This window comes from Loxodonta africana, chromosome 2 (genome assembly GCF_030014295.1).
Source record: "Loxodonta africana isolate mLoxAfr1 chromosome 2, mLoxAfr1.hap2, whole genome shotgun sequence".
NCBI classification, from domain to species: Eukaryota; Metazoa; Chordata; class Mammalia; order Proboscidea; family Elephantidae; genus Loxodonta; species Loxodonta africana.
This window is the reverse complement of record NC_087343.1, coordinates 68,650,210-68,667,360: the sequence shown is the minus strand read 5'-3', so window position 1 is coordinate 68,667,360 and position 17,151 is coordinate 68,650,210. Positions and strand designations below refer to the sequence as shown.

The 17,151-nt window shown below is 38.1% G+C and overlaps 1 protein-coding gene across 4 annotated transcripts in view; it reads right to left on the bottom strand.

Moving 5' to 3' along the window:
* Positions 1-17,151, bottom strand: part of RNF180 (ring finger protein 180) — a 306,365-nt gene that overhangs the window by 214,492 nt on the left and 74,722 nt on the right. For 3 of the 4 annotated variants that reach the window (XM_064272421.1, XM_064272424.1, XM_064272417.1), the window contains one exon: positions 1,303-1,398. The exons of the other annotated variant lie outside the window; for it this stretch is intronic. In XM_064272421.1, the coding sequence (XP_064128491.1) occupies positions 1,303-1,398 (96 nt within the window). The remainder of the gene's footprint in view (positions 1-1,302; positions 1,399-17,151) is intronic. 4 annotated transcript variants of the gene reach the window in all.

Below are 17,151 nucleotides of genomic sequence, written 5' to 3'. Positions count from 1 at the left end.
ATTTCCCCAGGAAATCATTACAGTATGAGAATGGATTCAAGCCATATCTACCAAATGTTATTTTTTTTTTTTAAACAAAAAAAGTAAGCTATATTTTAAGGCAGTAGAAAAATGTAATTATATTTTTCCAAAAATCATATTAATTATACTTTTCTAGGACTTAGATGTTTTGCACTGTAAGAAATAGCTAAATACTATTAATAAGGTGGATTCTTGCTCTTATAAAACTTCATTAAGGATCCGTAAAAATGTACTATTTTTATTTTAGTTATGGCAATAACAGTGACTACCTGGTTTATGTGTGTGTGTATATATGTGTGTATGTGTGATATATGAATGGCAAATATAGGATATTTTATTCACTCAACAGGCACTGTTCCAGGTGCAAGGGCTACTGTAATAAACAAAATAAAAAAGTTCTGACTATATGAAACTCATATTCTATTGGGTGAGCTAGGCGATTAACAAGAAGTAAGCTATGCATGCTTGTGTGTGTGTGCATATATATGAGTGCTATATATACCGTATATAATTATGCACATTTATTAGTATATATTATTGTGTGTGTGTGTGTGTGTGTGTGTGTGTAAACACAGATACCTATATAAAGTAGAGAAGGGAGAAAGAAAGTGTGAAGATCAGCAATGAGGGGCAGTTGATAGGTTGGCCAGCAAATGCCTCACGGAAAGTAAAAGCCAAACCAAACCAAATTCATTACTGTCGAGTCAATTCTGACTCACAGAGACCCTATAGGACAGAGGAGAACGGCCCATAGAGTTTCCAAGAAGCAGATGGTAGATTCAAACTGCCGACTTTTTGGTTAGCAGCCAATCTCTTAACCACTGTGCCACCAGGGCTCCCACTGAAAGTAAAAAACAAACAAACTCATTGCTGTCAAGTCAATTCCGACTCATAACAACCCTACAGGACCGAGTAGAACCACCCCATAGAGTTTCCAAGGAGCGCCTGGTAGATTCAAACTGCCAACCTTTTGGTTAGCAGCTGTAGCACTTAACCACCAGAGTTTCCACTGAAAGAAAAGAACTATCGAAATGAAGGAGCAAACCAGGTGACTATGTGTAGGAACAGCATCCAAGGAAGAAGAAATACAAGGTGCAAAGTCTGAGGTATGAAAGTATCTGGAGTACTGCAGTAATGGTGAAGAAGCCAGTAAGTGTAATCAGGACTTATGCACTCATGTCTCTTAAAATGAAGCATCTAAAAAAATGGCTCTAAAAATGAAAATGAAAACATTCTGAAAATTGTGTCTTCCTAAGTTTACTCAGAAACTACAAAACTTACTTTTTGTATTAGGCAGTTTATCCACTCTGGAAGGGCTTCTATATTCATGTGCCATACATGACAAATATTTTGAGCACCAGCTGGATCATGTCTATCCTGTTGTATCAAAATGCATGGTATTACTAATTGCCAGTTCAGAATTTATTTCACAAATTTCATATCAAGTAAAGCACAAAAATACAAACTCAATTTTAGCTAGGATGAAATACACACTCCCATTCCCTTCCCTCCTTATTTCAGCTAATATCAAAAACCAAACTCATACAGAAGACCAAAATTATTTTTTTCCTTTTTCAGGGAATACTACTTGTGATTTAAAAAATGAAAGGCCCTTACTATACTTGAGCTCATCAATTGAAATTTAAAACTTACGAGTTTAGTTACTGACTGGACAAATTCTACGCTCTTTTCTTTTTTTTCTATGAGAGAGAAAATAGTGTCATTCATGGCAACCTTCCTAGTCTTCAGTCTCTATTTGGGTTCTCCTAATGGCTGAATAAAGAAGTTCCTATATTCTTTATCAATATGCTCAAGAAAAGCACAAAGGATGGGGGCAGAAGTAGTTGTGTGGACAGCTAGAAAAGCCTTTACTAAACTTAAGCTGTGTAAGACTGACAAAAATTTCAGAGAGAAACTCTTTTGCCTTTCTGAACTAGATTTGTGTAAATAAATATCATATACAGTTTAGACAGTATGGCTTCCCAACATATCAGAAATATGTAGGGCAGGTCAGGGTTGAGCTACATGGCTCTTTACTACCTATATGACCTTCGACCAGTCATTTTATCTCCCCGGCCCTCAGTTTCTTCACCTGTAAAACATTGCTAGATAATCACTAAGGTTCTTTCTGGGTCTACTAGATTTCATTCTGTGAAATAATGAGAGGGATGGGGGAAAGGTAAGGCTCCTTCCCACATACCCTTTCCCAGGATCAGATTTTACATTGAAGTATCTCTGCAAGTTACCAAAGCACAATGCTTTTAAATTCCCAAGAAGTTGCACTACTACCTAGTTACTACAACCAGGCTAACAAAGTAACAAACAACAGGAAAATTAATAAACATCTTAATATCTGCATTAACAGTGATATGAATGGAGCAGGGCTGAATCTCTTCAAGAACCTTTTACTGAATAATCTACTTTAAATAGTGACTTGTAGCCAGGACCACCCAGAATTTCCGGGTTTAATTTCTCAAGCTGATCCCTCCTGGTCCTTATATCATTCTCTTCTATCAAAAGATCTTGTTTAAGATACTAAAGGTGGCCAAGTATAGACAAAAAAGTTCCAGTGTGATGTCTTTACATATTGGGGAGCTCTATGAAGAAGTTGTCTCCATTTAATATCCTTTCAGGCCAAAAAAATCATAATGTATAACTTAAAGGGTAAAGAGACTTGAGTTACTGTTATATCTTAGATGGCAATTTGTTATTTTGTATACTGTACACAATGGTATTTCATATACTATAAACAATAATCAGTGCTAATCCAAATTCAGAAAACCCTGGTGGCATAGTGGTTAAGAGATAAGGCTGGCAGTTCAAATCCCCCAGGTGCTCCTTGGAAACTCTTATGGGGCAGTTCTACTCTGTCCTATAGGGTCGCTATGAGTCAGAATCAACTCAACGGCAGTGGGATTGATTTTTGGTTTTAATCCAAATTCAAGATTATAATAAAGAAAAATTTTTAAAGGTTTTCCTCAAATTTCTCCAATTTCGATGTTTTAAAAATCCTACAAAACAGGTTGAAAATATCTCCATGACAAATAGAAAGTCTGTTGGAAAGGGCTTATGGTTGGTTAAAAAGAAACTTTACAGTTCTATCCATCATACCTGAACTCAATTCAGGTTAACAAAGTGTAACTTTCCTAACTTTCATGTCAATACTGAGAGAAGGCCAAGCAAGGGCATGGCAATATGAAGAGGATATTACTGAACGAAGTCAAAATTTGGGGAAAAAAAGAGGTCATTCCGGGAATAGTCTCTGGCTCAATCACCTTATTGCACCCTAACATGTCTCCTCCAACAGTGATGGGCAAATACACAAAGGTTTATACTAGTTTCTGATACAATGATTTAAGAAAACTATAGGCAAAGAGGACTGTCATTAGTGGCTTCAGGATGGCAAAATGATACATTTTCGAGTGTATCCTCTCTTATCGAACTACAAACTATAAAAGAAAAAAAAAAAAAGAATCAATAGCTGAACTAGAAAACAGAATGGGGAGCTTTCAATAAATAAGAATTGTGAGGAATCTCTGAGTGTTTAATGAAGAACAGCGTACTGTATATAATTGCATAAACCCGTTGCCATCGAGTCAACTCCGACTCATAGCGACCCTAATAGGTAAAAAAAAAAAAATACAAAGTATGCTCCATGCCAAGAGTAGAAACTAAAAACAAAAAGTGGCCCTAGGGCAACTGTCAGGGGCTGAGATGAAATCTGTCTGTCTGCCTTCACACAAGAGTAATATTTGGGACAATACTGAAGGTTGGCTGGCAAGGTCTGAAAGAAATGAAATCATCTATACCAAGTCCAGAAGATGGGCTGTTGAAGTATCATCTCTATTCTCACTAAAAATAAAATTGCAACAAATATGCTTGTTTGTTTGTACGAATGAGATACATTTCTAATACATTTTATTTGTTTTTTTAAAAAAAACAAGTGGAAGAGAAATAAATACACTCTGAACTCTCATACTAAAACTACATATAACATATAAAAGTTGTATTATAGCTTTTCTATCGAAACGTATTCATGTAAATAGAAAGAAAAGGTACCTAAAAAGTTGTGTACTAAACTGATAGCACCAATTAGATATGAAAAAGAAAACACCAAGATCAGGAGAGTTAACAAAGGGAAACTTTAACTTTCCCAGAATTGTTTTACCAGGAGAATACATTAAAAGTTATACTTGTGTAACTAAAATTTTATTTTAAAAACTGATTCAAATAGAAATAAAATATAATAATTACTCCTGCTTCTGGCAATCATAGAGTAAACGGTACCAAACCTACTCTCTCGCCATTATAATTGATAAAACTAGACAAAATATAATAAAGAGCTGTTGTAAGACATTGGACAAAAAAGTTCAGGACTGTGATCCCTGAGGACAGGAAAATAAATAAGCTGAACCTAACATTTACCCTAGATTTCTGCCTGGAGGATCTTCCTGAACCTTGGTACAGGGAGGAGGAACCCAAGCAGGATACAGCAGCCTTACAGGCAAGACAGATACTAGAGTATGCAGAGGCTGAACAGATAGAGTTTACAAGACATTTTACTGGCAAAGAGGAACCTACAAACAGGAAAACATCCCAAAAATCTGTATAGAGGTTCCTTTAAATCTCTGATTGAATTTCAATAAAGGTGGACAAGATAAAGAACATTTATGAAGGAAAATACATCCATTAGCAAGCTGTTAACTGAACAATTCACACAGGCTCCCAGCAAGGCCAGGAAGATGTTCAAGTCCCAGCCAGCCAGGGTCGAAAGGCTTCAGTGATGGTCTGGAGCATTCAGGAGAAACTCCAGAGGGCTCTTAGCTTAAGATTAGCCCTACAGTAAAAGCTATTAAAAACCAACCCTAACAAAGCTTAAAAACTAGGCCTCCAAAGAATGAACGAATAATACCAAAATCAAAACCCAGTGCCATCAATTCAATTCCAACTCATAGTGACCCTATAGGACAGAGTAGAACTGCCCCCATAGAGTTTCCTAGGAGTGCCTGGTGGATTCAAGGGGCTGACACTTTGGTTAGCAGCCGTAGCACTTAACCACTACACCACCAGGGTTTCCCGAATGAATAATAAATAACTTAAATTCCTGCTAAAATAAAATTCAACACTCCTTAAAGGAAGATAAAAACATCCAGTCACTCAATAATGTAAAACCTCAAAGTCCAACCTACAATAAAAATTACTAGACATGTATGAAGCAGGAAAAAATGTGATCCATAGCTAGGAAAAAATGGCCAATAGAAATATACCCATAAGAGACAGAGATAATGGGATCAGCAGATAAAGACATTAAACCAGTTATTATAAATATGTTCAAGTATTTAAAGGAAAACATGAGTATAATAAAAAAAAAAGAAGCCTTTAAAATAATACCAAATAGAATATCTAGTGCTAAAAACTATATCTGAAATGAAAATTTCACTGCGTGTGCTTAGCAGCAAATTAGATACTCGAAAAAAAAAATCAGTGAATTTGAACACTTAAGGAAAAAAAAATTAAAAATCAAGCACCCAGAGGAAAAAAAGCTATCAAAAAATGAGCAGAGCCTCATTTTCTTGTGGGAAACATCTAACAGTCCAACATACATGTGATTAGAGGGAAGGCAGAACAAATAAATAAATCGTGGCCAAAATTCTCCAAAATTAGAAATCATAAACCCACATATACAAGGAGCTCAGTGATACTCCAATAGGATAAAAACAAAGAAAACCACACCAAGGCACTTAATCCAATTGCTGATATCCAACACTAAAAGAAAGCATGGAGAAAAAAAAAAAAAAAAAAAAGACATTGAAAACAGGAGAAAGAAGATAACAATGACTTCTGGAATTCCACTTAGGAACGTGAAGAAATAAAAGTCTAGAATTAACTTCCTGCTATAAGCAACTGGACAAAATGTAAGAAACAACTACTTCCTAGTCTTCAGTGGACAATAGGCAGCTAAGCACTATGAACTGTGAGAGCAATAAAAAATAAAATAAAATAAAAAAACTGTGCTGACAATTGTTTATAGTCTCCTCCTAAAGGCAATTAACAAATGACTAGGGAACCCAAACAGAGCCTGGCCAACTTTCTGAGTTGAATAAACCAGTATCATTTTTTGCAGAACTTGAAGCTAAAATTTGCAGGACAAAGTACCCAAGAGAAAGAAGCTATAAACAGAAAGAACTATACAAGTTGGCATATGGGATCCCTGGAGTCTTTGATCAAATTCCAGTATGTGCATTCTTGGAGTGAAACTCCAGGTGACTGTACTACAGAACACCTACAGGAGAAAAGAACAAATAGGGGACCAATAAGCTGAACAATCCCAAGAGTTCACACAGGGCCAGAAATCATTACTTTCCAACCAGCCTATGCAAAATGACTCACCAAATAATGAAGCACACAGTAGTGACCCAAAGTCTCATGCCATAAAAATGGGGCTAAATTAGTCCTAGAATAAAGACTACTGGAAACTCACCCTAAATAAACTTAAAACAAGCTTCTAAATAATCCGACTTATTCAGAGAAAACTAAGAGGACAAAAGTACAAAAATCTTTAATAAAACAAAGCACAGCATTCAACAACATAAAATTCAAAATTTCTAGCATCCAATTAAAAATCCAATGTGGTAAAGGCCTACGGGAGGGGAACAGCAGCCACCCAGGGAAAGGCATAAAATTCCAGCCAGATCCTCCCCCCTTATCTCCCTAACAGAACAAAAACCTTGAACTACTATGGGAAGGGTAACAAACAGTGTTGTCCTTAGGGCACTGAGGAACAACAGTAAAACCTCTTCTCTAGGAGAAGAGGAGGAATACAGGATGGATCCATAACTATAGCTCAGGGAGGGAACAGAACCACTGAGATGGCTAAACCCCTGAGACCCAGGGACACAAAATAGATATACACAGTAAAACCTGTGAAGGTGGAACTTGTGTAAGGCGGAAACCTGTCAGAGAAGGAAAACTCAAATATTTTCTGCTAATAGACCGTGATAGGAAAGTGGTAAGACTACACCCTGTCAAAGGTAGAAAACTTGTGAGACCCGGAAAAACAGGGCAGTCCTATCTAGATCCCCTTTTCACGAGTTTTACTGTATCAGGAGAAGCTAGCACATTCTTCATCACAAAGCTAACACAGGCCTGGCCCAGGAGTCAGAGAGGCTGAAATAGGATCCAGGGGAAGATGAAGAAGTTGCACGTCAGGCTGCTGTCCCACTTCAACAAGGGGAGATAGCATAATGAAAAGGCAGAACAATAGGGATGGAGAAGAGATTAGACTTTGCCAGGTTCGGGGACAGGGCTAGCATGAGGGAATTTGGGCAGGGGCTGATGGAACTCTTCTGTATGTTCACTGAAGTGATTTGTCAATCATACCCAAAAACCCAGTGCCGTCGAGTCGATTCTGACTCATAGCGACCCTACAGGACAGAGTAGAACTGCCCCATAGAGTTTCATAGTGATTGACTATATATAAGTTATTTAAACTGCCAAAGATGCAGGAATTGAAGTTTTTACCAACTTCCGCAGGCTGAAATTGATCAAACATGCATATCAACATGCACTGATAATTACCGGTGATTAGAATGCGAAAGTTGGAAACAAAGAAGGACTGCTAGTTGGAAAATATGGCCTTGGTGATAGAAACAAAGTGGGAGATTGCATGATAGAGTTTTGCAAGACCAATGACTTATTCACTGAAAATACTTTTTTCAACACAAATGGTGGGCTATACACATGGACCTCACCGGATGGAATACACAGAAATCAAATGAACTACATCTGTGAAAAGAGACCATGAAGAAGCTCGATATCCTCTGTCAGAACAAGGCCAGGGGCCAACAATTAATTAGGCATATGCCAGATCAAGTTGAAATTGAAGAAAATTAAAACAATGCCATGAGAGCCCAAGTATGATCTTGAGTATATCTCACCTAAATTTAGAGACCATCTCAAGAATGGATTTGATGCGTTGAACACTAATGATCAAAGACCAGATGAGTTGTGAAATGACATCAAGGACACCATACATTAGGAAAGCAAAAGATCATTAAAAAGATAGGAAAGAAAGAAAGACCAAAATGGATATCACAAGAAACTCTGAAACTTGCTCTTGAACATGCAAATGGAATAAATAAAGTAAAAGAGCTGAATGGAAGATTTCAAACGACGGCTCAAGAACACAAAGTATTACAATGAAATGTGCAAAGACCTGGAGTTAGAAAACTAAACGGGATGGAAACAATGGGAATTTCTCAAGCTGAAAGAACCAAAGAAAAAATTCAGGCCTCAAGCTGCAGTACTGAAGGATTCTATGGGCAAAATACTGAACAACACATGAAGCATCCAAAGAAGAAGGAAAGAATAGACAGGGTCACTAAACTGAAAAGAACTGGTTGACGTCCAGCCATTTCAGGAGGTAGCACATGATCAAGAACCAATGGTAGTGGAGAAGTCCAAGCTGCACTGAGGGCAATGGCGAAAACTAGGCTCCAGAAACTGATGGAATACCAATTTAGATGTTTCAACAAATGGATGTGTGGGAAGTGTGTGTATCATTTCATCGTACTTATTCAATGTTTATGCTGAACAAATAATCTGAGAAGCTGGACTATATGAAGAAGAACGGGGCATAAGGATTGGAGGAAGACTCATAAACAATCTGCTATATGCGGATAAAACAATCTTGTACTGGTTTTGGAAAGCAAAGAGGGCTTAAAGCACTTACTGATGAAGATCAAAGACTACAGCCTTCAGTATGGATTACACCTCCACGTAAAGAAAACAAAAATCCTCCCAACTGGACCAGTAAGCAATATCACGATAAATGGAGACAAAATTGAAGTTGTCAAGGATTTCATTTTACTTGGATCCACAACCAATGCCCCTGGAAGCAGCAGTCGAGATATCAAATGATGTACTACAATGTGCAAATCTGCTGCAAAAGACCTCTTTACAGTGTTAAAAAGCAAAGATATTACTTTGATGATTAAGGTGCACCTGCCTCAAGTCATGGTATTTTCAACTGCCTCACTTGCACACGAAAGAGGGACAATGAATAAGGAAGACAGAAAAGCTGACGTCTTTGAATTATGATGTTGTCAGAGAATATTGAATATACTATGAACTGGCAGAAGAATGAACAAATCTGACTTGGAAGAATCACAGTCTGAATGCTCCTTAGAAGCGAGGATGGAGAGACTTCATCTCACATACTTTGGACATGTTATTAGTAGGGACCAGTCCCTGGAGAAGGACATCTTGCCTGGTAACACAGCGGATAAACAAAAAAGAAGACAATGGATGGACACAGTGGCTGCAACAAAGGGTTCGAACATAGCAACAATTATGACGATGGTGCAGGACCAGGCAGTGTTTCCTGCTGTTGTACACAGGCTCACTATCAGTTGGAACCGACACGAAAGGCACCTAATGATAACAACAACAAATGACTCCCGACAGGTTTCACATTTCAGTAAAGAATTGTTCATAATTTGACAAAAACAGTAAGATCAGATTTCAAAAATAACCAAGATTTAGGCTAACAGAGACTAAAAATTATACATTAACCTAACTGGGTCCAAGGATCAAGTTGAGGAGTTGACCTTGATGGAAAGGGAAGTTGTATGTGCCAGTAGCTGTGTTATTTTACATGTATTTTCTCATTTAATCACCATAACCTCATAAGATATAGGCTGTTATTAACGCAGTCCTGCAGACGTGGAAAATAAGGCTTAAAGGTGATAATTCAGCTGCCCAATTAGACAGCTAACAAGTGGCAGATCCACTGGGGATTTGAATACACAGAGCCTAGATAAGCACTCTGCCCTTAACCACCAAGATCTGAAGTCACAGGTTGAAACCCCTTTGGGCAGAAAGTCTGCTCAACTTCTTTCAAAGACTTCAAGATAAGTCACTTCAATTTTAGGAAGAGAGAAGAAACTTCAAGCCACAATCATTCTTCAGTGGTTTGGCATCAAGCAAACTACATGCAACAAGCAAATACCCTTGGCTTCTTTTCTCCTAAACCCACGACACAATACAAATGGTAATATATGTTATCAAATTTGCCTCCATAAGGAAAAAATTCTGGCAGCAACTCATTGTTCAGTCATTGGTAATTTCAGTGCTTCATTTTTAGGTACCCTAAGAAGAAATCTGTGGATGCGAGTTTCTACAGAGAGTTTGACATGAACAGCAGCACTCTGATAAGTTGTAGGTTCTCTTTTGATTAGCCTAATGATAACAATCTAGATCTCGATCATGAGCTCTGTGGAGGGCTATTCTGGAGCAGTGTTTCTCAAAATGTGGTCCCTAGATCACCAGCATTAGAGGCACTTGGAATGTTTACTAAAATTTATACTCCTGGGCCACACGCCATAGTGACCTCTTAAACTCCTACTTATAATTCCCATCTATACTAACGTAAAGAACTGACTTATTTTTTTAATTTAATTTTTGCTCTTTTTCCACCATCTTTTCTACCAATTTAAGTTCTGGTAGTCATTAAATTACAATAACAGTTCAGTAGTTACTGGCCTTTCTCACGAACTCACATATAAGTTAGGATACCCAACAACAACAACAAAAAAGTAACCTGGAAAAAGCACTAACCTGAAGATCTTCTCCAAAACCTATCTTTCGAGGAATATGAGAAAGATATATTCAAAAGTGGAATGCAGTGAGCAAAAGAAGGAAAGAATCTGTAGCCATTTAATTTACTTACACCTTCTCCTCATTTATCAACTATCTGGTTATCTGACATTTCACATTTACAGCAAGTGTTCCACCACTGAACCACCACTGCTCATATATATATGGGAATGGAGTATGGGAAACTCATAGGAAGTGACTTGATAAAAATAAACAGTGAAGTTTTTATCTAAGTAGTTTTGCCTGAAGTGACAGGAAGAAAATGAAGGTTACCAATGAAGTTTTTGAAGAATAGAATTAATCCTATGGAACACCCATACTCATATATATTAGCACCTTCCATAAGAAGCAGGTATGCAGACTAGTATAATTCTAACGAATTCTTTAAAAGTCTCTTATAAAGAACACAACTGGAAATTGACAAACAGAGCCATCTTTTATTTTATTTTTATTTCATTATTAGATCCAGAATTTTCCAGGTTGTGTCTGTACATGAGGAAAAAAAAGACTTCTAAATTTGTAGAAAGCATAACATTAACATCAAATTAAGTTAATGCCATCAACCTAACCCATATTTATTGAGTGTTTACTAGATATTATAGTGCTGACCATACAAAGCAAGAAAAGAGACTTGCTTATTAATGTGCTGGGGATTGTGCTGGGTGCCTTACATGTATTATTTAATTTTACTATTTCATTATTTCATTTACTCATACAAGTAGATCATGATACTTAATCATATTAAATTGGTCATGATATTAAATCACATTATATGTTCTGCTGTTCTTCATAAGGTTTCACTTCCAGAAGGAGACCTTCAGGCCCTTCTTCCTAGTCTGTCTTAGTCTGGAAGGTTAGCTAAAACCTGTCCATCATGGGTGACCCTGCTGGTACTTGAATATTGATAGCATAGCTTCCAGCATTACAGCAACATGTAACCCCCCAAAGTACAACAAACTGACAGACACTGGGAAGCAACTGAAGAGAGACTAAGTCAACTTTTAAGTAATTTGTCCAAGGTCACATAGTAAGTAGCAAAATGAGGATTCCCACTTACAGCAGTCAAAATTCTGGCTTCAGAATTCATGCCTTCAGCCACTATGCTTTCACTGATACTTCCTATACCAAATAGATACTACAGATTCTAGGGCAGTAAACTTTCTTATACCTTTAGCCTGAGTATATGTTAAGGCATGAGGCTGTTATTCTTGTCTAAACCAACAAAACCCGTTGCTGTTGAGTAATTCCAATTCATAGCGACCTACAGAACAGAGTAGAACTGCCCCGTTGTAGAGTTTCCACAGAGTGGCTCGTGGAGTCGAACTGCTGACCTTTTGTTTAGCGGCCTAGCTCTTAACTGCTGCACCACCAAGGCTTACCAAAAAAAAAAAAAAACCCTGAGGTATAACTTATTTTTAAATAAGCAAAATAATACACTAATGTATGAAACGAAAAGCAGGTTTAGAAAAAATCCCACAATTGATTTTGATATGCCATCCTGTACTCAATCTCCTCCGTTTGAGAAATAGTAATATAAAGCAAACACACATTTTTATCTAAGTAGTTGAAAGTTAAAGCTTTCATGAAACAAAGAGAAAAATCAGTCACAACAATTGACACGGGGGGAGACTAAAGGGTTTGGCTTACCAGTAGAGAGCATTCTGATTCCTTTGTCTGAAAACTTAGATATGGATCTCAGGCAAAGAAAGACAACCTAGGTACACACAGAAGCCTCAATTATAAGTGAGACTACCAATTACTTTGCCTATATTTATACGGACACACATACACACACAGTCTTGGGCAAAAAAAAAAAAAGAAGATATATAATAACCACGTGTTTCCAACATAATTTTATGGGTAAAACAGGACACATCAAACTATTGTCTTAAGCCACTTAATTTTTAAAAAGGTACACACATAAATATTATAAAATAAATTTTAATCAACATATTTTAAGATGAATGATGAAACTGAAATCAATCAGATTTAAGGAATTTAAAGTTGTAACATGACAAGTTACCGCCACAGAAAAAATTAAACTGAAATTTGGAAAATTTGTTTTATTAAGGTTAAAAAAGCTACTGAACAAAATTTTCACGTCCCAAATTTACTAAGTGGAGAAAGGAGGAAAGGAGGGAGGATAACTCAGACAATTTCACTAAAGCTGTCAGGAAAATGTTGACATAAAATACTGTTGTAAATGAAATAATTTGATCAAGCAGTAGGGGGCGCTAAGACACTATTAATTTTTTTTTCTTTTAAAACTGCTATGCGCTAGCAGTTTTATTCATAACTGCTAAAATGTGGAAACTATGTGCATGCCCATCAACCTGAAAATAGATAAATAGTGAGTGATACTCACAGACACTATGCTCAGCAAAATAAGCCAGACATGAAAGAGTATATCCTGTATGATTCCATTTATACAAAGTTTAAGAACAGGCAAAACTAACCAAAGATGATAGCAATATCTTGGGGTGGGGGGAATATTGACTGGGGAGTATTAACTAAGAAAGGAAATGAAAGGCTTGGGTGATAGAAATGCTCTATAATACAGAGTATATCACTATATCTAAGGAGCTCCTGTGACACAATGATTAAGCCCTTGGCTGCTAACAAAGTTTGGCTGTTCAAACCCATCCAGCGGCCCAAGGGAGAAAGACTTGATGATCTGCTTTCATGAAGGTTACAGCCCAGGAAACCTAATGGGGCAGTTCTACTCTGTCACATGGGATCACTATTAGGTGAAAACTACTCAGCAGCATCTAACAACAACAACAGCATTACTTTACCTGGGAGGTGGTTACCCGGACATACTCACATGTAAAAAATCATTGAGCTGTACACTTAAAGTTTATGCCCTTTACACAACTTGCCATTAAGTTTGTTAATTCTCAAATAAAAAGAAAAATGTCACTAGAACTCTAGGCCCAATACCTCCCTCCTAGGCAAAGGACAAAGGAGATGAAAAAGTACCTGGAGTTCAATAATAAAAACACAGAACCGTGCAACTTATACGGGCTTTTGTTGCTTCATCTGTGCAATAGGAATAATATCAGAACCAATCTCACAGGGTTTTCACAAGAATTGAATGAGATAAAGCATACATGGCACTTAGCAAAGTGCTTGCCACACAGTAAGCACTTAAAATGCTTCATATTACTATCATTATCATCATCACATTTTGGAGTCAAGTTATACTCATTCTGCAATACAGAAAAATCAAATGATATGCCACTGCTCCTGTATTTTATATACACGGACGCTGTTTTCTTGAGAGTTTAAAAAAAGAATTCACGAGTGATTCTACTAGAAACCAAGAATATCTGAAAAGGTAACTTTTAGAAAATGTGACTGCACCAATAACAGAAAAAATAAGCTGGTACCCAGGTTGAAAAGCTTCCATTTTATGTATCTGTCCTGCTGTAAAGATTCTAAATTGTACAAGATACTCAAAGATTGGTTTATATTTCTGGAAGAGTGAATTCACCTCATCTCTCTTGAAACAACAGATTTATTGCACAAGTTTATCACATGCCAGAAAAGGACTCAGTATTTCATTAAAGCTAGCTGTCATTGATTGAATTATGTCCCCCAAAAAACGTGTGTCAATTTGGTCAGGCCATGATTCCCAGTATTCTGTGGTTGTCCTCCATTTTGTGATTGTAATTTTATGTTAAAAGAGGATTAGGGTGGGACTGTAACACCACCCTTACCCAGTTCACACCCTGATCCAATATAAAGGGAGTTTCCCTGGGGTGTGGCCTGCACCACCTTTTATCTCTCAAGAGATAAAAGCAAAGGGAAGCAAGCAACAGTTGGAGACCTCATAGCACCAACAAAGCAACGGTAGGAGCAGAGCGCATCCTTTGGACCTGAGGTTCCTGCTCTGAGATGCTCCCAGGCCAAGGGAATATTGAGAACAAGGACCTTCCTCCAGAGCCAACAAAGAAAGCCTTCGCCTGAAGCTGACACCCTGAATTTGGACTTGTAACCTACTAGACTTCTCTTTGTTAAGGCCATCCATTTGTGGAATTTCTGTTATAGCAGCACTGGATGACTAAGACAGAATGTGGTACCGGAAATGGGGTGCTGCTCTAACAGGTACCTAAAATGTGGAAGTAGTTTTGAAGCTGAACAGATAGAGGAGAGGCAGCAGCACAGAAGTGGCAGTGGCAGAGAGCCTGCAGCAGATGAGAAGCAGCAGCAGCAGCAGCAGCAGCAGAGAACTGGCAGCAGCAGAACCAGGAGACCATCATGAGACAGCACTGGAGCTAACCCACAGAGCGAGAGCTGAGTGCCTGTGCGCAGGAGGCTTCCTGGTGGAATGGGGTGCCTCCAGGCACTTATCCGTGAAGCTACCGAGCTTTGGAACACTTGTCCCAGCAGGGATGGCACGGGCGTGAGGCCTGAGGAGCCGGGAGGCCAAGACACCAGGAAGCAGAAGCTGAGGAGACAAGAAACACAAGGAGCCGAGCTGCCTCAGTCTTGAAAGGTATGGCCATGACCTCAGGGATTTCAAAGGGTGGAGCCACGACCTATGGGATTTCCAAGGTGGAGTCACCACTCAGATGGACTAGGAGAATGGTGCATCTAAAGCCAAGGGAGCAGAGTTGCTGTCCCAGTGGGCCTGAAAGGCAGAGCTGAGGCCCAGGGGCCAGGGACCTCCATTCAGAATTCAGACAGAGTGGCCAATACCTAGGGTCTGGAGGGCAGGGCTGTTCTGTAAATTGTCTTAGAGAATAGAGGAATATTTTCAAAGCCTTGAGAGCTATGTAATGTGTTCTGCTGACTTGCCAGGCTTTCTCCCGTTTGTAACGGAAATGTCTAGCTTGTGCCTGTTCTGCCATTGTAGTCTAGGTTTCGCAGATGAATTTTTGGATTTTAGACTTGGAGTTAATACTTTTGCTATGGTATGATGGGCTGAATATGTTTTTGCCTGTTGCAAAGGTGTGATTTTTTGGGGGGCTAAAGGGTAGAATGTCATGTATTGAATTATGCCCTCCAAAAACTGTGTGCGCCACCTTGGTTAGGCCATGATATCTAGTATCATTTAATGATCTTTAAGATTTTTAATTAATCAGAGCAGCTTAAACATAAAAAGTCGACAATTTAATATTATTATATAATGTTTTGAAAGATGTTTAACATTTCTTTTTCTTTCCAAAGTTAGCAATAACATTCCATCATTTAATTCACTAAAAGTTAGCCAATTATATAATTTAACTAGTGTAGCTGTAGCATTACAGCAAAAGATCAAGTGACAAAAATGTCATTTAGGTTAAAGTTATTCAATACTTAAAATGTTTTAAGTATATAAAAAAAAAAAAGTATAAAGGGACCAAAATTCTATCGAACTTGCCTGGTTTTTATATTTGTACTTTGAGAAACTTAGAGGGTAAAATTTTTTTTTAAATGTGAAAATGAGAAAAAAAAAAGAACTGAGAGACTCACTTTAGAGAAGAGAGCCCCTGCATCCATTCTTGTCTATACTAATTTATTCCCCACACCATAGCCATAATGATCTTTTTAAAATTCAAAGGTTATGTCATCCCCTTCAGTGACCTTCTGGCTCTAAGAATAAAGATCAAAGTCCTTAATTTGACTTATAAGACCACAAATAACTTGATCAACACCTATCTTTCTATCCTCAAATCTTACCAAGCTTTCTCTTGATCTCAGAACTCCAATCATGACAATCTCTTTCAGTTCTATGGAAGGGCCAAGTTCTCTCCAACCACGGGGCCTTTGAACACACTTTTCCCAAAGCTGGGACTGTTGTCTCCCCTGTACCACCCTTGCTTATTCATCCATCATATCCCCACACTAGTGGCTTTCTCAGAAAAACCCTAACCCATGCTTTACTTCATGCCAGTGTCTGGAAAAGTAAAGCTCAAACATACTAAATTCCCTTACAGCTCAAGTTCCACACTTAACCAGGCTTTTACCAAGTTGGTGCACTCACTCAATCTTTGGAAAGCAGAAGGGATGGCTGTATTTGTGGTGTTCCTTCTAGCAAGCAAGGTTTTGGAGGTACTTCGTTATTCTGTAGCAAAGGTCACAGTGGTCCTGGCATCCACTTCCTTACTTTGTGTGTGCTGAGAGGCAGCGTATGATACTTTCATTTCCTGGCACTGGTCAAGGCTAAAGAAGTGTGGTCCTAGAGCCGAGAGCTATGATTGCTATTTCCCCAGTTTCAGAATCCTCTATGTTATTCTGAGGGTCATTTATGTCAGCATGGGGTGTAGAAACCAAAAACTTGTTGCTGTCAAGTTGATTCTGACTCATAGCAAACCTAGAGGACAGAGCAGAACTGCCCCATAGGACTTCCAAGGCTGTAATCTTTACTGAAGCATACTGCCACATGGTAGCAGCTAAGCATTTTACTGCTGCACTACAAAGGCTCCTTATGGGGTATAGAAAACAGGATATTAAGCCCTTTTCTGGGCTTGCTCAGTGGAAGGAATGTAT